Below are 23,420 nucleotides of genomic sequence, written 5' to 3'. Positions count from 1 at the left end.
GCAATGTTGGATCAGTGTCTGGAGACTGTAATGGGCTGGATGATTTGAATTTTAAATGTTATTGTACTCTTTAAAGTGCAAGTAGATAAATAGGTACCGCTCCGGCGGGAAGGTAAACGGCATTTCCGTGTGCTGCTCTGGTTCGCCAGAAGCAGCTTAGTCCTGCTGGCCACGTGACCCGGAAGCTGTACGCCGGCTCCCTCGGCCAGTAAAGAGAGATGAGCGCCGCTACCCCAGAGTCAGCCATGACTGGACCTAATGGTCAGGGGTCCCTTCACCTTTACTCTTTAAAGTATTGTCGTCTTGTCTTTTTGTAAACCGTATGGAGGATTTAAAAATAATAATCAAGTGGTGTATAAATTTTGTGAAACAAATAATAAACAACAATTTATTTGTTTCATAAAATTTATATACACAGCTTGACTGTAAAGCAGACAAGCCCTCCTCCCAGACAGGAGAATCAAGGCGCCTTTCTCGGAATAAAACCATTTGATATCGGCGGGCAGCCCCTCAGGCGCAGCTCCACGCGGGGGAAAGGCTCGCGGGGTCTTTTGTCGCTCCTGGACGCCAAAGGCGCGTCAGCCCAAGGCGAGCTGCAGCCCAGGAGAAGCTCCTCGCGCCTGCAAAGAACACAAGGCCGCCGAAAGGCCAGCCCTCCTGGCTCGGCCTGCTTTCGGATTGGCGGCGTCGCTGCCCTTCAAGGCCTGCGGAGAGGGCGCTTCCGTTCGCGAGGGGCCGGGAGGCCGGGGAAGAAGGAGGCCGCCGCGCTCTTTTGCCTCAGCTGCTGCTGCTGCTGCTGCGGCCGCTCCTCGCCCCCCTCCGGCCCCTCTGAGGAGCCCCGGGCTTCCTATGAAACACGCCGTAGAGATATACAGTCTAGATCAATATATTTCCCCCACCACACGCAGGGCCTCCCCCCGCCCGCCCGCCCCCGGGAAATAGGTGAAACATTGGAAAAGGGGCGGAAAGGAGGTAACGACTATCTACTGGCTTCGACAAGGGCGGGTCGGGGGGGGGTCTCCGCCGCCATGGCCCCTCCCTCCGTGGATGGCGCCTCCCCGTCACGCAGCTCCCGCCTGCCGGCATCGTGGGCGTGTGGTGCCCGCCATGGCGGGTTCTTCTGCGGCTGCAAATGCCGAGGCGGCGCCTTGGGCGGCCGGAGGAGGGCGGGGGGGGGTGGGCTTGGGGGCGGTGGGTCGGGAAGCGGCCTCGGGCGCCAAGGTCGCTCCCGCTTCTCCCTCCCCCGCCATTTCCCCTCCGAATGGCGCTTGTCCTGCGTGACTCCCCCCCAGCTGCCTCCGCCTTGGCGGTTCTGCCCCGGGGGGGGGGGCGCCGCCAAGAACGGAGCTCTTCCTGCGCCAAGGAGGGGGGGGTTGGTGTTCCGCAATTATGGCGCTGGGCGCCTTCCGCGTGTCCCCCCCCCCCGAAACGCACAACAGCAGCCCCGCCACACATTTGTGCCGCCTTCTGCAGCTTCTCGACGTACAGATGGTTCACGTGCGCCTCCGAGATGCGGGTGCCAGAGAAAAGGGGCAGCATCTCTGCGCCCTGCGAGGAAGGCATTGCGCGCCGCGTGGGAGGAAGCCGGCGCGTTTGCCTCTGCTCAGCAAAGTCCGCCCGTGGCAGTTTCGCAGGAGCTTTTCAGTCGGTCCTTTTTGAAAATCCAGGACACGTGGCCTTACTGTAAAACAATGCCAACCTCTGCGGGGCTTGCTCCTGAGTAAAGACAAGGACCCCCCCCAAAAAATGCTAAAATGTCCGTCCAACGCCTCTAGGATATATAGGAGAGAGGGGGGAGCTGGACGGACATTTGATCGTGCGTGTTTTTGTCTTGTATTTTACTCAGGGGCAGACCCGCAGATTCCAATAGCGCAACTCCTATCCAGGGAAGCAGGGCTTTAAGGGGACAGGAGTAAACGCACCACATTTGGAAAAAGCAGGCTTGCTATTCGAAGATTTCCCTTGAAACTCGGGGGGGGGCAGGCAGGAGGAGTTGCCGGGCATCCATGCCTATTGCTCCCCCAGCCACCCGTTGGCACGCGGAGAAGAAGCGCCGAGCCCCCTAAATTCGCAGCAGCCCTTCCGAACAGGGCTTGGCGGGGGAGCCCCTGGCCCCAATCCGGAAGGGGAGATTCCCCCCGGGGAGCCGCGAATCAGGGAGGCTGGGGAGGCGCCCGGCCCGCCGCGGGGAAAGGGGAGGGCGAAAGGATGGTGAGACACCGTTTTAGGCCCGCCTCTTTCATTGAGGAAATTTAAATTCTTTGTGGTTTTCCCCTCTTAACCAGCTTGCCCTATTCATTTATTTCCGAGGGCAGATGCAGAGAAGGATCGGGGAAATCGGGCACGACAGGAAATTTACGTGAAAATTCTTTTAGCGGTTTTTTGCGGGGGAGTTTATTTTGGTTTTTAATATATATATTTGTAACCTATTCTCGATGCTTTTAAACTGAGATATACACGAAGCAGGGCGGCAAGGACAAACAACAACAACAACCTCCCAAACCAACCTTCCTATTTTTCCGAGCGTTTCTTGTAATTTTTGTGGGGAGAAGCGTGTCTTAAATATTTTCTATATTTATAAAACAAGAGTATCCCCCCGTAAAGCTCTAAAATGTCGTCATTTGCAAAAGGTAGGAATTACTTCGTTTTCCTTTAAAGCTGCATGATGCCCGGGGTTGTGTGTGTTTTTAAATAAAACAGCTATTTTTCACAAGCAGAGGCTGCCGAAATGCAGTGGTGATGGGTGGTAAAAGGAGTATCATTGGGTTAATTGAGCAGATCTAGTTGTTGCTCGGGTGACAGCGGAGCACTGCCGCTTTCTCTCAGCTGATTCTTCTAGCTTGGGCGAGAGAGTATGTAGGCTTTCTTTTTCTCTTCTTGCAATACATAACATTGCAAAACCGGACTGAAGTGTCTTGTAGCCGCTGCCTCTGAATCTGGCAATTGCAGGTGGGGTCTGTAACTGGGTCCGTCCAGATTTGTTGCCTGGCCTTTCTGTCCACAACAGTCAGGGGTCTTTAAACCTTTATCTACATGTCTTGTGGTTTGGTGTAATAGTTTCTGGTGAATTATAGCGTGAGATTTTTCTGGTACGGTATGGCTGTCTCATTCCACGGGTTCTGTGTAAGTGGTTTGATTCTCGGAGACTTCTATTGCGAAATTTGGGAAAGTCCATAAGACGTTGTTTCAGGAAGCCTGATGACTCTGATACATTTATTTTCTTTAAAAAAAAAAAGGATTCTTGCAACAGTGTGAATTATTTTAAATTAAAAGTTTGTGCCCTTTTGTATGCCAGAAAAACTTTATAATTACCTACTTGGAGAAAACAGATCAGATTTTCAGTCCTTATGTGTAAATTGTGCAGAATACAGTACTTTGAACTGAGAGAATATATTAAAAGTCAAGTATTGATTTTTTTGGGGGGGGATACTGTAGAATATATAGTATACGAGTGCAGTATGATTATGTCTTGCTTGTAGGCAGACTAATAAGAGAGCTAAGAGCAAGGTTGATTGAACCTGAAAGTCATCTACCTACAGCCAGTCAACTCTGTGCAACAAGGGACGATGAAATGTTCTCCTTATGTGTGCTATTGCACTTTTAAAGCCCAATACTGGAGGAGGCCATTTTGTGTATAAAAGGGGGAGGTTGCTTATGTTTCTCAAAGTGTCAGTTTTATTAGGTAAAGGTAAATTTAATTGCCTTATTGGAATCGAAACAGTTGTATTTTTAGCATACATTTAAACACTTCGAAATGTCCTCTTCTATGCTTACAACCTGACATGGTATTTCCCAGCCTGCTGGAGATTTCTATCACTATGAGTAGAAGCTGAGGAGTTTACGCATAACAGCTTCCTATTTTCTTTTGCTCAAATGGTTTGTAACTGTATGCTTGGGTGAAATTGCTTCATGGTACGTCAGATTTTATTCCCTTAAATGCAGAATGGGTGTAGTAGAATACATAAAATGCTGTGAGCTAATTTTAAGAAGGCTAAAATGTAGACTAAGTGTTGGCAAAAGAAAATGAGCTTGACCTTTAGGGAACAGTGTACACTGTTCTCCCATTATATTTGATATTTTAAAAAGATAATTGCTATTTAACATTAAATTACTACAGCATATTGTTTACAGATGAGGTAACAGGCAATGGCCTACACATGACACTTGTGCTGCGTGCCTTAATTCTTTAGCCAGTAAAGTATTCTTAAAACCTGTGTGTTACTGGCTGCATAAATATATCTTGTATGACATGTATTAAAAATCCCTCCTTGGGGCTTCTTTGCTCTATGGTAATACCTGTTAGCATTTCTGTAAACTAGTTTTTAAAAAGAAACTGTAACCAAGACTCCTTTCTGTGCTGTGAGTTTGTACAGCGTATTCTATTCAGGCAAGCCAGGTTTGGTCCAAACCTTTGCTGAAACTATACTTAAGGTATTAAATATCCATCTATGATAACATACTATTTTTCTTGGTTTTTTGTTTTGTTTTTAGGACTACTGTTTTATTTCAAGTTTCATACTTAGGGATTATTTTAAGCATTTAGGCCAAGTAATTTGATGGACCGTTAGCTATTAAAGCTCAGCTGCACACTTGGATTTAATATTTATTCAGGCAGATAATTGGTAGATGGGTGGGAAAGAATTTAGGACTTTACCCTTATTCATATGATAAAATACCATCAATTCCAAGGGAGAAAGAATGACTGAACTAAATTGCATAGCAAAAACTACATGATGCCAGAAATGTTGTCCTAAATCCTAAGAAGTGTGCAGGTATGGTTTTCATTGCAACATATAAAACATTTGGTATGGTGCTTTAAAAGATCAGTCTCCATAAAACACGGAGCGAATATCCAATGCATACCTAGTCCCAAAGAGGTCCCATTGAATTCAGTGGAAATTGTCTTGAAATAAAAATCAATAGGAATGGAATATCCTTTTGATTTCAGTGAAGTAGAGCTAAGTGCATGTTTAACCCTCCTACTGAAATGAATGAGACTTTGGCTGGATCTTGCCTAGTCTTCCTCTAAATTCAATATTCACAGCCAGATGATAACACTTAATTTTTACATGAACAATTTATTTGGACAGATTATTGGGCCTTAGCTCACATAAGCATGATTTCCAACTGTTTAACCAAACCCTTCTTACTGAATGTGACCCTAATATAAATTTGGGACATGTGTTAATAAGAGTATTGCTAGAAAAAGAGAGAGACCACCTTTCTTCTTGCACTTAACATTTAAATGGCAGTTGCCTAACGACCACACTCATCACATTGTTAGTCAACAACTGTCTCTGAATTGTTTAAGAAGGCATGTAATTGGTGATGTGTTAGCCACGGCATTTGGGTGTCCCCTAGTTTGTCTTTTATTTCTTGTGTTAATATGGGTTTGTTATTTTTGTAGAAGTCTGTTAGGTGGTATAAGCCTTTGATTTGCCAGGTTTCGAGTAGTAAAATCAGCTGCAACTGGGCACTTGACAACCTTCGAATACCTCCTAACAACAAAGGGACACAACAAAGGGATGGTATCTGCAGTATACAAAATACTACTCCAAAATACCACAAACCCCCTATATGTAATACAAAAACAATGGGAGAACGACATAGGCTATGAGATTAACCCCACCTAATGGACCAGAATGTGGTCTAAACCTTTCAAATCCATATCGGAGAAAAGAAAAGAACTCAATCTGAAACTCACAGGTGGTACCTAACACCACAGAAACTAATGCTAATACAGTGGTACCTCAGGTTACATACGCTTCAGGTTACAGACTCCGCTAACCCAGAAATAGTGCTTCAGGTTAAGAACTTTGCTTCAGGATGAGAACAGGAATTGTGTTCCGGCGGCGCGGCGGCAGCAGGAGGCCCCATTAGCTAAAGTGGTGCTTCAGGTTAAGAACAGTTTCAGGTTAAGAATGGACCTCCAGAAGGAATTAAGTACTTAACCTGAGGTACCACTGTAAGCTCAGGAACCTCACCAAAATGCTGGAGAGGATGCACCTCCACAGGCACGTACCTCCACATGTGGTGGGAATGTCCTAAAATCCAATTCTTCTGGACATCAATCATACAAGAAATATGCAAAATAACTAAGCAAATATTAGAAGTCACTCCAGAACTGGCCCAACTAAACATCTTCCAAAACAATAATGCCCACTCAACACAAAAACTACTTTGGAAAATCCTGGTGAATGATTTTCACCAAGAGATGGATGGTGGAGTGCAATCCTGTTACTGCTTCTGGACTCTCAGCAGCTTTTGATACCATCAGCCATGGTATCCATGCTTTGACAAAATGGGACTTTGACTTCCGGTTTCTGCAAATGGCAAAAAGGAGTGCTAGTCCGATCGTCTGACGGACTCGAGCCCCGTGGAGATACAGGGGGAAGCACCAAGGCGAGGTGCACCCCCTTAAAAGTCTTGAGAGGGTTCTCAAGGTGTGAGGGGTCCAGCAGTCTGCAAAAAGGCTCTCCTGCGACCCTCAAAGCCCTGTTCTGAGAGGAACGGGGGGGGCGGTGATTGAGCCTGCGGACATGGCAGTATTGCAGCTTTGCGGGAGCGAAGCCTCAAACTCCCCCCTGCAGCAGAGATCTTGCGAAAACTACATTTAAGCTGACGGAAACATAAAGAAGATTAATTATTGGATCTAACTAGGCTGAATTTGGCACTAGAGGGAGGAATAAAAAGAAAATCAGATTTGCAGCCTGTCACCTACACTTTTTTACATTCCAGTGAAACTGTTAGGAGAGGTCATTTGGGGGCTAGAGCAGAGGACAGCTGCATATTGCTGCATTGTACGGGGTTAGACTAGATGATCCTCAGGGTCTCTTCCCACTCTGACTCCATGAAATCACATTTTGTATACAGAAAACACAATATCTTTTGTTTTATCTGCTTATCCCAGGGAGGCAGTAGATACCTTAACCAGGTATTTGGAGGCAGTTGTAGGATAAGGGCAAACAACTTGGAGTTAGTGGAAGACCTCTGATCTGATGAAGGTTTGCAGTCAGTTTTGGACCGGGTTCCTCCAACACTGCCCCCCCGGTATGAAGTTTGGGGTACTCCTTGGTCTATTGTCTCCTATGGAAGCACAGGTGACCTCTATATAGGAGGTCTGCCTTTGACAGCAGTTTGGGAACTGGTGCAGAATTAACCCCCCACCCCAAATACTTGTGGGGGCCTGGTGGTTTGATCAGATCACACCAATTTTGCATTAGCTGCATTGTTTTCCCATTTATTTCCAAGTTCAATTTGGTATTGATTCTGACATGTAAACCTCAGAATGGTATATAATCTGATGATATGAAGGACTGTGTGTATGTATGCCCAAGAATGTGACCAAATGCTACGATTGGCCTTTAAAGCCCTGGTCAAGGTCTGTTAAGGTTGATCTGGTTGGTGGGCTTTTGCGATGATGATGCCATGCTTGTTGAATTTCCGCCCTGGGAACTACAGTGGTGCCCCACAAGACGAATGCCTCGCAAGACGGAAAACTCGCTAGACGAAAGAGTTTTCCGTTTTGGAGGTGCTTCGCAAAACGAATTTCCTATGGGCTTGCATCGCAAGACGACAATGTCTTGCGAGTTCCTGCTGGTTTTTTTCCCCTCCCCCCCCTTTCGAAGCCGCTAAGCCGCTTATCAGCTGATCCGATCAGCAGATAAGCCGTTAAAAGCCGCTAATCCGCTAATCCGTCAATGGGCTTGCTTCGCAAGACAAAAAACCGCTAGACGGAGAGAATCACAGAACTGATTCTTTTCGTCTTGCGAGGCACCACTGTAATGCCTAGTTCACTCGCTTGCAGCCTTTAAATGAACACTTTCTATGTTCATTTAATTTTCCATGATAATTTTTCAAATATGATTATTTACACTCCAAACTATGTGCACATAATTGCATTGTACTAAAAAGTTTTGGAATGTCAGTCTCTCCTTGTCTTCTGCTATAGTACATTACAGTGGTACTTCAGGTTAAGTACTTAATTCGTTCTGGAGGTCTGTTCTTAACCTGAAACTGTTCTTAACCTGAAGCACCAGTTTAGCTAATGGGGCCTCCCGCTGCCGCCGTGTCGCCGGAGCACGATTTCTGTTCTTATCCTGAAGCAAAGTTCTTAACCAGAAGACTATTTCTGGGTTAGCGGAGTCTGTAACCTGAAGCGTATGTAACCTGAGGTACCACTGTAATTGCAACACTTTCCTCCCTGAAAAACAAAAGTGGCTATTGCATGCTTAACAGAGGAATTAGAAAGTGCCACATACCTTCTGATATAATGAAAGCCATTAAGCATGTTAGAGCTATTTCCACATAAAACAAAAGTGCTTTGGGCAATTATTGCAACACCTAGAAATGCCTTTCTGTTAAATCAGGAGTGTTGTAAAATGAAAAGCAAAGTTTGCATGTTGAAACAGACATTTTCATCTGGATGATTTTGAACTTTGTTCACAATTTCTATTACAAAAGAAGATGTGTGTTTCAGAATCTCACTTATATTTGTCACTTCAATTTCCCCCCCTAGAGCTGCATTCCCAAATTAATCTTGTGTTTTTTCCTGAGACTACCAATATGTTCAAGGCATTTATGCATTAAGAGGGGGAGTTTGTTTTAAAAATTACCAAAGCAATTTAAGGCGAATCAGCACTCTCAGGCTTCCTACTAGATGCTGATTTTGTTCTCTGCATGTGTGAAATAAGTGGCTTTAAGAAACAAAGTAAATACAGATGAGAGGGATAGAGCAATTCACTTTTTGTGTTGCTTAGTAATGGCTGAATACCTGGATAAGGGGATGTTTTTAAGGGAGGGAGATAATAACAGACAAATTACTGGAGGCTAACGGTCATGGAGCATGACAGTTCATGAGCAGGTTTCTATTTTTATATGAGATATTTTGTATTGCTTGGCAAATCTGCAATGCTTGGCTATTGAACAGCCTGATGCCCTTGCTTGCAAGATTGCTATTAGTTCTTAGATTTTTATTGATGGCCTCATTGTCTGTTATTTCAGTACATACACAAATGGAAGTGCATCTTCTTCCTTTGGTCCATTGATTAATAAAATGGAAGCATGGTGTGACTTTTAATTCTGTAGAAAAGAAATCTGAAACAATACAAAACTGCTTTCTAATGCATTCTTAGTTACCTACACTTTACCACACAAGCGTTTTGTTCCCATCTCTCTGCCTCTCTCTGTTTTTTATAAAGATTTTAGCAAAGCGATGTCTCAGGCCGGTACTTCCCAATTCCAGGAAGCGATTAGACAAGAACTGGAATATTCCATGAAAGTGGAACTGGACAAGATACTTGGTACTGCACCACAGAATGAACTAGAGGTAGGGACTTCAATTATTTAAATGTGCATTTGGTATGACTTCTAAAAATGTAGAAGAATGTTTGAAATATGGGCAGATGAACATTTTTATGTTAAATTGGTTTAAGTTGCTTTGGGTTGCCTTAGGCAAGATAAAATGACTAACAAATTGAATAAATAATAAATAAATGAAATAAGTTATAGACAGACATCTTTGGACCTGCTAATCATGTAAAACTCAGGCCTGTTGAGAAACTCTCTTGTTCTTTGGTATGTAGGTCCACAGGACAGTAGTAAAGTACAGTTTTATTTAGAATACAGTCTCTAGTATATTGCTTTTCATTTTGTTGAAACTAATGGTGTCTTAAGACCGGATCAGCTGTTACATTTGCCCAAACTGTGTGATGACAGAGTGTGCTTTTCCTGCCCAGCCACTTGGGACATTTCCCTCACTCTGACGTTGCAGACATCTGTGCTTGGATATTATGAGACATCAGTAGGACATTGTTGGATGTTACACAGTGGAAAATCCCAAGATGACTACAAGCTCTACATGTATAACTTGCATAACTGGGTGGATGGGCAACAAGTAGCAGATGAGAACCAGTGTAAGTGCAGACCGATGCCTTTGGGGACAAATTTCCCAGCTTCACATGCACAGGATCTAATTAGCTGTAACTACCCTGTGAAGCTCACTGAAGTGAAAACAAAGCAAATTCCAGATTTCAAATTAGATAAGGGACTGGAAATTAAAACAGCAAGTATTAGAATATTATACAGATCAGAGATGCAGTTAATTTAGTATATTATGTGTAGTTCAGGTAGTTGGTTGTATTTTCAAAAAGGATGATGTACAGCTAGTAAAGGCCATCTAAAATAAATATGGAATTAGAGAGCTTTTCTTGCCAGGAAAGGCTAAGGTGGCTGGGACTTCATAGTTTAGAGAAAATACTCCTAAGAGAAGAAGTTATATCTTTGAACTTAGTAAATAAACTATTTTTTTTTAATTTCTAAGAAATCTTTGCAACACCTTTGTAACATAATCCAAAAGTGCATTCAAACCATAATACAGTGAACAAATTTGCCCTTGCTTTTATTTAAAAATTATAAACTGCTTGACTCTTAAGAAAAAAACACAAAGTGGTTTGACGTCTTGTGAGCTGCCTCCCTCCTGCCATGAGGTGGTGAAAGTGACTTTTTCCTCCCTTGAAAACTACCCAGAGCTAAAGGGGAAAGTTGGAAGAGTGAGACTCATTTCCTCTTTTAAATTACATGTGCTTTTCAGGGCTCAGAATTATTCTGCTGGATCCAACTTTTACCCAATTATATTGGGAAAACAAAGTATTTGTGCGCTTTCTGTCTCTCTTGGGGAGGGGAGAGAAGTAACCAGAAGTGGCGATGCCCATGGCACTTGCTCAAAAATGCATGTCTGTTCATGGGTGTATAAAGATTGTTGACCACTCTCATAACTAAGTAAAATTAAGAAACATTAACAAAATGTGAAATGGAACAAAAAACCCTTGACCATCAACCTAAAAGGAAAACTGAGTTGGGACTGCTATAGCCATCATTGGGGGGAGGGTCCCACAATTAAGGCACTCCCATCAAAAAGGAGTGGTGTGACATTTATGAAAGATTAGAAGTGAGAATGAAGCATTTGTTTCTTGACAAAACTAATTGACATGGAATTCCCTAAAAGATGTGGTGGGTACTAGGTGAGATAGCTTTAAAGAAGTAATAGACAAGTGTATTAATGCTAGGTTTATCAACAGCTATTGGAATCTGGTTATACCTCTGAGTCTCAAAGTTTCTTGAAAGTTTGATGGAAGAGAACCCACCAGTCTCTTTTCCATTATAGGGTCTGTTTAATTTAATGGGAATTGTAAAGAAACTTGGTTTCACTGGGGCTTGCATAGGAGTTAATAGACACTTGTGCTCTTGGCTAATACTACTTTAAAAAAACTTGCCCTCTCATGTCTTCTTTCAGCACACCAAGAAAGATCTAGAAGGGTTTAAAAAGCTCTTTCACAGATTCTTACAAGAAAAGGGACCTTCTGTGGACTGGGAAAAGATCCAGAGGCCTCCAGAAGATTCTGTAAGTTGCAACATTATGTGAATAACCCCACTTGTTTGTTTTGTGACTCCACACCCTTTGCTTGCTGAATGGGCTGTAAAACTTTCCAGTAACCAAATTTCTGCCAACCAGTGTTCTTCCTCTACATGCTACATTGAAGTCAATAAATCACATGACACACCAGCAGCTCACTATCCTCAAGATGTGAGGTGGTCTCCATCACTTAAGAGATCGTAGCCAATACCACCTCTGGGTGGTGGAGATTGTTTCCAAAGCTTTCCTCCTCCTCCGCTGACAGCACCTCTCCCAACTGCGGCTCCTGTGCCTGCTGTTGCGAGAGGCGGGCGGTGGTGGTGGGACCATCGGCCAGAAAGGGCTCCTTTTGGGCCGCTCGTCCCGCCACCGCTGCCCGCCTCACTCAAGTATAAGCCGAGGGGGGCTTTTTCAGCATAAAAAATGTGCTGAAAAAGTCGGCTTATACTCTAGTATATACAGTAATTATCTTTGCATTGCTTCTTTATGTTCTTAGCATCGTTGCAGTCTGTGTTTTTAGTTGCCTTGGTCTTCTTATGAGCATGATGAAAGTATTAATAGATTATTACAATGGTTATGTATGACCTTTCAAATCCATGTAGCATTGCTTCCAAAGACTCCCTTTACTTTCTTCCTCTAATACAGTATAGCAAAAATGAAATTTTATGGGTGTCTCTTTGGGACACAAAATATTTTAAAGTCTTCAGTTTCTGCAGTCATCTGTTTGCAGTGAATTTTCTATCTTTAACTTGGTTGGTGGTGCTGTGAGTTAAACCACGGAGCCTAGGACTTGCCGAGCAGAAGGTCGGCGGTTCGAATCCCCGCAGCAGGGTGAACTCCTGTTGCTCGTTCCCTGCTCCTTCCAACCTAGCAGTTCGAAAGCACGTCAAAGTGCAAGTAGATAAATAGGTACCGCTCCGGCGGGAAGGTAAACGGCGTTTCTGTGTGCTGCTCTGGTTTGCCAGAAACGGCTTAGTCATGATGGCCACATGACCTGGAAGCTGTACGCCTGCTCTCCCAGAGTCGTCCACGACTGGACCTAACGGTCAGGGGTCTCTTTACCTTTATGTTGTACGTCAAAGGTACTGTTATAATGAAATTTTGTGCCTTAGATGTGACTTTAAATAAAAACAAACATGTGCAATTGAATAATGTCTGCTTATCTTTAATCTCAATGTTAACTTTTTAAAAAACAACAACTTTGTTTTGAATCTTTATTCTGGCAGTGGGAAAGATAAATGGATCTTAACCTCATTTGAATAGTATGGACCATGAAGTCATATGCAACTATGGCTTATTTTCAGCCTGAAACTACTTTATCAGACATGTCATTTTAAAAGCTGTGATCTGCTTCACTGAGGTTTACCAGTTATAATTCATTTTGAGATAGTCACAATCATGTGCATTACAAGCCAAAATGGTGTGTCAGTTTAAACCTGCAGAGTACAGTGGTACCTCGCAAGACGAATGCCTCGCAAGACGAAAAACATGCAAGACGAAAGAGTTTTCCGTTTTTTGAGTCGTTCCGCAAGACGAATTTCCCTATGGGCTTGCTTTGCAAGACGAAACGTCTTGCGAGTTCTTGCGAGTTTGTTTCCTTTTTCTTAAAGCCCCTAAGCCGCTAAGCCGTTAATAGCCGCTAAGCCACTAATAGCCGTGCTTCGCAAGACGAAAAAACCGCAAGACGAAGAGACTCGCGGAACAGATTAATTTCGTCTTGCGAGGCACCACTGTATTTGAAACAGTTGTTTTGGTTCTTGTCTTGCTCTGAATGCTTCACAGTGACCTCATTTATCTCATTGGATTCATAGCCTACCCTTCACCATAATTCAGTAAAATGATTTTAATTTAAAAAAAGAACAGTTAAATGCTACTACAAACCCAAAATTTAAAAAAGAGACATACAGTGGTGCCCCGCAAGACGAATGCCTCACAAGACGGAAAACTCGCTAGACGAAAGAGTTTTCCATTTTGGAGGTGCTTTGCAAAACGAATTTCCTATGGGCTTGCTTCGCAAGACGACAATGTCTTGCGAGTTCCTGCTGTTTTTTTCCCCTCCCCCCCTTTTTCTAAGCTGCTAAGCCGCTTATCAGCTGATCCGATCAGCAGATAACCTGCTAAAAGCCGCTAATAGCGCTAATCCGTTAATCCTTCAATGAGCTTGCTTCGCAAGACGAAAAAACTGCTAGACGAAGAGAATCACAGAACGGATTCTTTTTGTCTTGCGAGTCACCACTGTAGGTGCCAAAAGATTAGAAAAGGGAAGGTCACACAAATGGAAAAACATGAAAGTTTGCAGTGAAAAATCAAGCTATACTTAACAAGAAATGGTTATTGATGGCTTTTGGGGCCAAGAAAGGTACTTTGTAATTGAATTGCTAAGGGGTAGGGTGAAAATTTCATCTAGTATATAACGTTATTGTTAACAAACTCTTTAAAGCTTGTCTTTAAAGTTTTACTATAAAGTTTTCAATAACAGAATTGGTTAATGTGAAGTAGCTACAGTGAGTAAAATTATGAAACCCTAAAAAATTAACATGCTCATGATACAGACAGGCAACACTCTTACACGCCTGTTAGTGTATCTAAATAATAATTAACACACAGTAGCCAAGAAACTAGTAGAAATTGAAAATGACACACTTGAAAAACAACTTATCTTTGTGGAGTGGAAGTTCAAAATACTCCCAGCTTTAAATGCAATGAATTGTTAACTTTATCTAGGATGGCATACTGCTAGCAAAGCTGAAATGCATTTAGAAGTATCTTTAGTTTAGAGCCTCCTCCTGATTTAATACTTCTAAAGAATTTCAGATCTGAACAGTAACTTAAAACTCTGTTGTATTATTTTTTTAACATACAAGACACTTCAGCCATGTAAATAACATGAATAATTCTTAAAATCCATTGTTTTCATTTCAGATACAACCGTATGAGAAGATAAAAGCGAGGGGCTTGCCTGATAGTGTTGCTTCAGTCTTAAACAAGCTGGTTGTAGTGAAACTGAATGGTGGTTTGGGCACCAGTATGGGGTGTAAAGGCCCCAAAAGTCTCATTGGTGTGCGAAATGAGAATACCTTCTTGGATCTCACCGTTCAGCAGATTGAGGTAACTTGTTTTTGTTTTCTCTCCGTTAATAAATCTTTATAGTAGGGGCCTTTAGGTTGCTGCTGAATTATCTCCAACTCCCATCATCCCAGACAGTTGACCGTGCTGCCTGGGGCTGATGGGAGCTGGAGCGACCTCTGTTTTATAGAAAATGTGAGTTGTGCAGGCACTATAATTTTTCATTGTTCAGAAATATTAAATTGTTACTACAATCTCATAAGTAACTAAGATTGTCACCCTAAATCTTTATAAGAAAAGCCCGTGGGCAGAGCATGTGGAAGCTTCCATTAAAGTTTGAAGCAAAACTTACTCTCCTTTTTTAATATTGGTCTACGTATAGTACAGTAAGCATACCAGTTATATAGGGTTACTTCCCTGGGACAAATGATTTATGAAATATTGGTACTCTCTCTTGAAAATTTCCCTCCAAATGTCCAACCAAAATTGATAAGACTACTTTGAAAGTGAAAGGCTAGTTTTTTCTTTGTTTTGATGATACGCCTTTTCCAAAGCAATGGACATTGTATTTTGTTAACTTTCTCGTTCATTGTTGATCAGGGAAAGCAACAAGGATTTATACTAGTGCTTAAGTTTAATCATCCCCTCTGAAGGAGGGTGGTGAAGAGGGCAGCTGCTGAAAATGATTTTGAAGAATTTTGTGGAAATTTGAAGTTTCATATACTTAATTTTTTAATATACTTTTCAGGTTTATACATTTCACTGATTTTACAATCATGTTGACATTTCAAAACTTGACTTCCTTTTCCTTCTTTCTGTGGTTCCTTAAATTTATATTTAATATCTTCTGCATATCCTAATTAACTTAATTTGCTCATTTATTCTTCTTTAAATACCGTATTTTTCGCTCTATAACACGCACCCGACCATAACACGCATGTAGTTTTTAGAGGAGGAAAATCCGTAGGCATGCCACCCGTAGGCATTCCCTCCATAACACGCACAGACATTTCCCCTTACTTTCTAGGAGGAAAAAAGTGAGTGTTATGGTGCAAAAAAAACGGTATATACTCTTTTGAAACTGCAGGTTATTACAATAATCCTGTCAATGTTCTTATCTGTTTACAATTTATCTGTAAATATTCAATAAACCATTTCCATTCTTTTATAAAAAGTTTCTTATCTTGATTTCTTATTTTTCTGGTAAGTTTTGCCATTTCTGCATATTCCATAAGTTTTTGTATTTATTCTTCCTTTGCTGGGACTTCTGCTTCTTTTCATTTTAGGGCAAGTAACATTCTTGCCACTGTAGTCACCTACATGAATAAGTTTCTATACAATTTAGATAGTTCCGTCCCTATTATTCCCAAGAGAAAAGCTTCTGGTTTTTTTACGAACGTTATTTTAAACACCCTTTTCATTTCATTATATATCATTTCTCAGAAAGCCTTACTACAAAAAACACTACCTTACTACAAAACCACCACAAATGATAAAAAGAACCTTCTTTCTCTTTACATTTCCAACACTTATTTGATTTAGATTTGTACATTTAAATTGGTTTACTTGGTGTTAGATACCATATATATATCATTTTCATATAATTTTCTCTTAAACCATAACATGCTGTAAATTTTATATCCGTATCCCACAATCGTTCCCATGGTTCCATATTATGACCAATATCTATTGCCCAATGTATCATTGAAGATTTTACTTGCTCGTCCTTTGTCTCCTCTTCCAATAATATTTTATACATTTTAGACAGCACTTTTATATTACATTCCAACAGATCTCTCTCCATTTGGGATATTTGTTCCCCAAACCCTCGTATCCTGTTTTTCTTAAATACTTCATTCAAATGATATTGTATCCATGTTGTTAATTCCTTAAATTATTCCTTAAATTATTTTAATTGTTTTAATAAATTTCTATAAGTTGTCCAGGGACGTGGGTGGCGGTGTGGGTTAAACTACAAGCCTAGGATTTGCTGATCAGAAGGTCAGCAGTTCGAATCCCCGCGACAGGGTGAGCTCCCGTTGCTCGGTCCCTGCTCCTGCCAACCTAGCAGTTCGAAAGCACGTCCAAGTGCAAGTAGATAAATAGGTACCGCTCCGGCGCGAAGGTAAACGGTGTTTCCATGCGCTGCTCTGGTCCGCCAGAAATGGCTTAGTCATGCTGGCCACATGACCCGGAAGCTGTATGCTTCCTTGGCCAATAAAGCAAGATGAGCACCGCAACCCCAGAGTCGGCCACGACTGGACCTAATGGCCAGGGGTCCCTTTACCTTTATAAGTTGTCCACCCTTCTATCATATTCTTTTTCTTTACCTCCATAGCTTCCAACAGTGAGAGTCAAAGTGGCGTTTTAACGCTAATAAATTATTATATTTATCCCATACTCTATACACATTTTCCCTAATTATATGATTTGTAAATCCTTTATGAACTTTCACCTCTTCGTACCATAAATAAGTGTGCCAACCAAAAATATTGTCATGACCTAAGTCTAGAATATGTGAATTCTCTAATGTCATCCATTTCTTCAGTCAACAAACACAGGATGCCTCGTAGTATAGTCTCATATCCGGCAGGGAAAACCTCTCTTTTGCATCTGTCAATATTTTATATTTTATTATAGGTTTTTCCCCTTGCCAAATATATTTAGAAATATCTTTTGGCCATGTGTTTCAATCTGTCTTGCCAATCACCAGAATCAACTGAAACAGAAATAGCATTCTTGGTAATACATTCATCTTTATAGTCGACAGTCTACTTAATAGTGAAAGATTAATTCTATTCCATTTTTTTTTAAAAAAAATAATATCTTCCCAGGTTTTTAAATAATTATCTTTATACAAATTTATATTATTTGCTGTTAATCATACACCTAAATACTTTACCTTTTTTCAGTCTTTAAACCAGATACATCTTGTAATTTGTTTTTACTCTCATCATTTGTTTGTTTTTATCTTTATGATTTATCTTTATCATATCATGATGAGGTTTTGGGTTTGTATTGATTATGTCATGTATGACATTAGTCTAAAAAAACTTTTGGAGTAGAGATATTCTCCTGCCATTATTCATCACTTAGCAGATGCATTTTTTCAAAAGGCATTTAAGATGTTTTGCTGTTGACTCTATATGTACTCTGTTCTCTGTTAATTTCAGACTTGGAACATGTTCAGAAATAGGTGGGACACTTGATGTTAGCAAAAAGGAAATGAAGCATATTTTCAAAAAGATAATATCAAAGAGCGCAGCTGTTGCACTAGGTGGCCACTGTAAATGAAACTGCAAGTTTTTTGTGACAGACAAGTTTCATGAAGGCTTAGAAAGCTTCAGTATGTGACTGAGATGCTGGCACACAGTTTTGCCACCTGTGGTCACAGCAGCTACGTGAAGTTGTGTAGCTTATACGTTCAAAACATAAGGAAGCTTGCAGAAACTCATCCTTCTCTACAAATCAGTTTAAAATAGGTTTTGAGTTGAGCTTTCATGTATTATGTTGTAGAATGAGAATTGCTAAGATTTTTTTGGGGGGGGACCACCAGATTGAGAAGGCATAGTAGAATGGCAGAAATGCAGGAAATAGTCTGGGTGCTATCATGTCCTTTTTGTAGTATGTGACCTTCCGGGTGTTTTTTACTTGCTTTGTTTTCAAGAAACCCAATCATCATAACTTCTCGCGCCTAAAACTACTAACCCAAAAGGTGTAAAATTGAGCAGTTATGTAAAAACAGCAACATTAATTAAGAGACAGTGAAATTGAGATTCCATTCTTCATTGCAATTACAATATGTTTCTGAGTAGTTACAGTGAAACATTTGAAGAGGGTAGCAGGGAGGGTCAGTGAAGTGCCCAATGGGGATCTAATTCAGAGCAAAATGGATAGTAGCCGACTGAGAAGGTCCTCAGAAGTAGATTGAAGTTGTTGGGCTCATTCACATTAGAGGAGGTGATTCCTGAGAAATCTTTGATTCTAGGGCTTTTTTTAGTCTAAAGTCATTGACGATTATAAAGAACCAGCATGTTACGGTCTGGTGTGCTGGCCTAAGCAGAAACCTGATCTCATTACAGTCATACCTCAGGATAAATATGCTTCAGGTTGAGCGCTTTTGGGTTGCGCTCCGTGGCAACCTGGAAGTAATGGAGTGTGTTACTTCTGGGTTTCGCCACTTGCGCATGCGCAGACGGTCAAAATGACGTCATGCGCGGAAGTGGCGAACCGCACACACACACTGTCGCGTCTTATGTTCTGTTCAGGATGCAAACGGGGCTCCGGAACAGATCCCGTTCACATCCTGAGGTACCACTGTATTTCAAATATTTATAACTTGCCCTTTAACAAAGCTCTTAGAGTTGACTAAAATACAAAATGCAAGTCCTAAAAAAAATGAAGCAATCTCAGTCTTTGGGGCAGCAATAAAAAAACAGAAACATATAAAACTGCTTTTTACCACATCAGACCATTGGTCCATCTAATTCAATATTGTCTACACTGACAGGGTTTCAGATAAGCGACTCTCCTGGTCCTACCTAGAGATATTGGAACTTGAACCTGGCACTTTCTGCATGCACAGCAGAGGTTCTATCACTGAGTTGTGGCCCAAACTGAACATACCGTGCCTTTTTTCCCTATGGGGACTCAAGGCATATAAAAATAAGAACTGCTAAAAACATAGAAAAAGCTCATTAAAAAAAACTGTTAAACATGGATAGAAGTAAAACAATAAACACATATAAAATCTACTAAAATGAAAACTATACCAATAATTACAATAAAAACATCATGGCACCCGCCTGTTCAACAAAAACAGTCAGTTCCCCAAAGCAGTCTTCACCTGCCAGCAGAAGGACAACCATGAGGGAGCCAATCCATCTTCTCCAGGGAGGGAGTTCCAGAGTCTGGGAGCAGCCACTGAGAAGGACCTCTCCTGTGTGCCCACCAAGCATGCCTGTGCGGGTGCTGGGACCACCAGAAGGGCCTCCCTCCAAGATCTCAAAACCTGGACAGATGTGTATGAGGGAATACAGTATTTCAGATAGCCTGGCCCTAAGATAGATAATAACCAGACCTTTGGATTGTGCTCAGAAACGGTCTAACCCTCCCCATAACAATATAATACTGAAATCACACTAAAATATTGACACAGTTACTGGTTAGACAGATGCCTAGCAAAAATTAATAAGCAGCCCATCAAATACTACCAAATGCCTGGAAGAAGACTCTTAAATTGATGCTGAAAAGATAATATGGTCTGTGCCAGGTGGCCCTTATTAAATGGATTTCTAGTATTTATGGAGGAGGGGACTAGGATATACCCAGGGCTGGAAGTCAAGGGAGCTCAGTTCCGGTACCTCTCAGTTGGGCGCCATTGCCATTATAAGAGCAGAAGGGAGGCATTTATCGTGAGTTCCAGCATCTCTTTTTCTAGAAAAATAGCAATGGCTATACCTTCCCATGTGCTATAACTATTATATCTACTTTACTGCTTATGTAAATAATGAAACTAGGTGACACACAACTGCTTTTTAGATAGATTTCAGCTGTATTGAAATTGTGTGTGGCGGTGGATTGATGCACATTCTCAATGCTAGCTTAAGCATTTCATAAGCTCCTGCAGAAACTTTGTTTTTATTTCTACCATTTGCATGGAAAGCTGGGGAGACTTTACATTTATTGAAAATAAGATTTAAAAGGTGGATATTTCAATTTCCTTCGAAAGGTATTTATTTCTCTGTCTCAAGCTGGGCAACAAACTGTGGCTGTTATGTGTCACAGTTTTCCCTATAGTTATTCTCTTGGGTGGTGACGGCGGCATTGTGTGTGTGTGTGTGTGTGTGTGTGTGTGTGTGTTTTAAGCACTTCAGTAGGAATCTATTCTGCTAATTTCTTCTGACTTCCGTCCATTGGACCTAAGAATGTATTCTTTGATCATTGTCCTTGAGTAAAGGGTGATACAGAGAGTTACTTTTAAGATGGCAAAATTAATATAATAATCCAGTAGTTTATTTTCCAAATGTTTTTATTTCTTTACAGCATCTAAATAAAACCTACAATACAGATGTTCCTCTGGTTCTAATGAACTCATTCAACACTGATGAAGACACAAAAAAAATCTTGCAAAAGTACAGCCACAGCCGTGTGAAAATCTACACTTTCAATCAAAGCAGGTATTGACAGCACTTGGTTTTAGGTCATAGAAGCTACATGGTTAGATGCAAGAAAGGCATATTCTGTATATCCATTATATCTTAACTCCTCCCAATTTACTTCCATTTGGGCAATTTGAAACAACTGCTTGAGGTCATTCTCTTCCCCTGTATTTTTGCAGTGTTGTGGGAACTCGCACCACTTTTCACTCTGTAGCTTGACCATCCCTCTACAGTGTTAGAGGCATTTTTAAGCAGCCCTTGCCCCTATATGTTGATTTTAAATTGTCCTTTGAGATTGAAGGGCATCAAATTCAGAAATACACACTTTTTCTGTGAGCAGAAAGTCATAGCCACATGTAGTATAACTAAGTTGTAGCTGATGTTTGGAGTTAGTTAATTTATTTAAAGAATTTAAAAACCCACTCTTCAGCAAGAAAAAAGAAAGAAAGAAAAAGCTTTCAGAATAGCTTATAGGTCACTACAAACATATCTCAGCCATTAGGCTTGCAATCTAAAAATGCAAAAAGAAAAGAAAAAAGAATTGGAAGAGAGGAGGAAATAAGAGAGGAGGAAATAAGCTAACTCAGATACAACTTCTTGGTTAAAAGTTCTTCTGATGACCAGCTGGGGTGAAAGAATTAGATGAGAGGAGGAGCAAAAATAGTATTTTGGGGTTTTGTTTTTTAGGGGTTTTTGTTGGTGGGGGATATTAATTTTGTATATTAATTTTATATGTTCATTTGGAAATTGTTTTAATTTGGTTGTGTGATTTTTTTTTATTTATTATTCCTACTTTTGTTATGTTTGTAATTATTTTTTCCTGCATTTTGTAAGCTGCATTGAACTATGGAAAGGCACCATACAAATGAAATTATGTATGTATGTCTACAGCTGTGCTGACAGAATTGGGGTTTAGACCCCGTTTTGGCACAGAAACCGCTTTGGTCGCCCTGTATGATGACCTCTGTCGGGAGAGAGACAGGAAATGTGTCCCTGTTAATTCTCCTCAACCTCTCAGTGGCTTTTGATACCATCGACTATGGTATCCTTCTGGAGCAACTGTCTGAGTAAGAGGTGGGTGGTTTCTGGTGCTTCCAGTCCTTCTTGGATTGTTGTTCCCAGAGGGCGTCACTTGGGGAGTGCTTTTCAGCCATGTGGAGTTCTGCAGGGCTTAATCCTATCCCCTATGCTGTTCAACATCTACATGAAATGGCTGGGTGGGGCTATCCAGAAGTTGGGAGTATGTTGTCAGCAATATGCTGATGACACTCAGCTCTACTCCTCCTTTACATCTGCAGGTGAGGCAGTGGAAGTGCTGGACTGGTCTCTTGCCTTGATAATGGACTGGATGAGAGCCAACCAACTGAAGCTCAATCCACATAAGACTGAGACCCTGTTAGTGGGTGGTTCCCTAGACAATCCTCTGAAGGAGCAGGTTCATAGCTTGGGGGTACTCCTGGATTCTTTGCTGTCACTTGGGGCTCAAGTGTTCTCAGTGGCGTTCTCAGTGGGTCATCAGCTTCCGCTGGTGGCCCAGCTACGCCCCTGTCTGGACAGGGATAGCCTAACTACTGCTGTCTATGCTCTGGTAACCTCAGGGTAGATTACTGTGATGCGTTATACATAGGGCTACCTCTGAAGACGGTTTGCCGAATGTTTCAGAAGCTGAACACCAAAAACCCAGAAGTGAATGCTTCTGTTTTTGAATGCGCATTTCTCAATTTTCCACATTGAACTTGCTGACAGCCCTTTGATCCTCGGTTTTTGAATGTTTCGGAAGTCGAATGGACTTCTAGAATGCATTACGTTTGAAAACTGAGGTTCCACTGTGTGTGTGTGTAATTGCACTACATTCCTTCTTTCTTCTGCTGTAGCCTGATATAGTGGCTGCTGCAAAGTGGCTGCCGATGGAGATGCCTGGCTTCTCAGCAGAGCTGGCAGTGGCCCCTCTATCCTCTGCTACCCCAAGTTCCCTTGTAGGTCATAAATATTTTGTAAAATTGTCCATTATCTCCCTTCAACTTCAACTGCTCTCCAGCCCATGTTGGTGTCTTAAAGGGTATTTTCTTTTACAGGTACCCACGGATTAATAAAGAGTCTTTACTACCAGTAGCAAAAGATGTGTCCTATTCAGGAGAGAATACAGAGGCATGGTATCCCCCAGGCCATGGGGACATCTATGCAAGTTTCTATAATTCTGGATTGCTAGATAATTTTATTGGTGAGGGAAAGGAGTATATTTTTGTGTCCAACATAGATAACCTTGGTGCCACTGTTGATCTCTACATCCTTAACCACCTCATGAATTCACCAAATGGAAAACGGTGTGAATTTGTTATGGAGGTCACCAATAAAACGAGGGCAGATGTTAAGGTAAATACGAATACTTATTTCAGAACTGTGTCTCTGTCATTGTAAGTCACATACCAAGGACTGAAATGATTGGAGAATGTAATAATTGATATAACAAACTGGACCCATAGAAGTGTTCCTTCCCCACTAGCCTATGGAATCCTGAATCTGATCCCAAGATTTGTAGTGCGCTGCAGAATGAAAGCAAGGAGTATTCTAATGGGGGATAAACTCCTAACTTTTTTCCTATTTATGACCTGCTTATTTTAATTTCTTTCTAGAATTTGTCTCCTTTGGCTGTGTCAAGACACTTAACAATTTCAAAACAATTAAAATGCAAGCAAAAACAAGATCAATTATTTATACTTTAAGTTATAGGTTACCTTAAACTATAACTTCATTGAACCATCTTTCTGTCAACAAAGTCA

General features: G+C 41.4%; 1 protein-coding gene across 1 annotated transcript in view; it reads left to right on the top strand.

The window, feature by feature from the left end:
* The first annotated feature begins 466 nt into the window (after nucleotides 1–466).
* UGP2 (UDP-glucose pyrophosphorylase 2) overlaps nucleotides 467–23,420 on the top strand; it is a 30,217-nt gene continuing 7,263 nt past the window's right edge. The window contains exons 1-6 of the mRNA XM_083495242.1: nucleotides 467–972; nucleotides 9,201–9,328; nucleotides 11,294–11,401; nucleotides 14,336–14,521; nucleotides 20,525–20,658; nucleotides 22,716–23,013. Coding sequence (XP_083351368.1) covers nucleotides 9,215–9,328; nucleotides 11,294–11,401; nucleotides 14,336–14,521; nucleotides 20,525–20,658; nucleotides 22,716–23,013 — 840 coding nt within the window. The 5' untranslated portion in view covers nucleotides 467–972; nucleotides 9,201–9,214. The remainder of the gene's footprint in view (nucleotides 973–9,200; nucleotides 9,329–11,293; nucleotides 11,402–14,335; nucleotides 14,522–20,524; nucleotides 20,659–22,715; nucleotides 23,014–23,420) is intronic.

Source organism: Podarcis liolepis (assembly GCF_965112155.1).
Source record: "Podarcis liolepis genome assembly, chromosome: 3".
NCBI lineage: Eukaryota > Metazoa > Chordata > Lepidosauria > Squamata > Lacertidae > Podarcis > Podarcis liolepis.
This window is presented reverse-complemented; position numbering and strand designations above follow the sequence as displayed.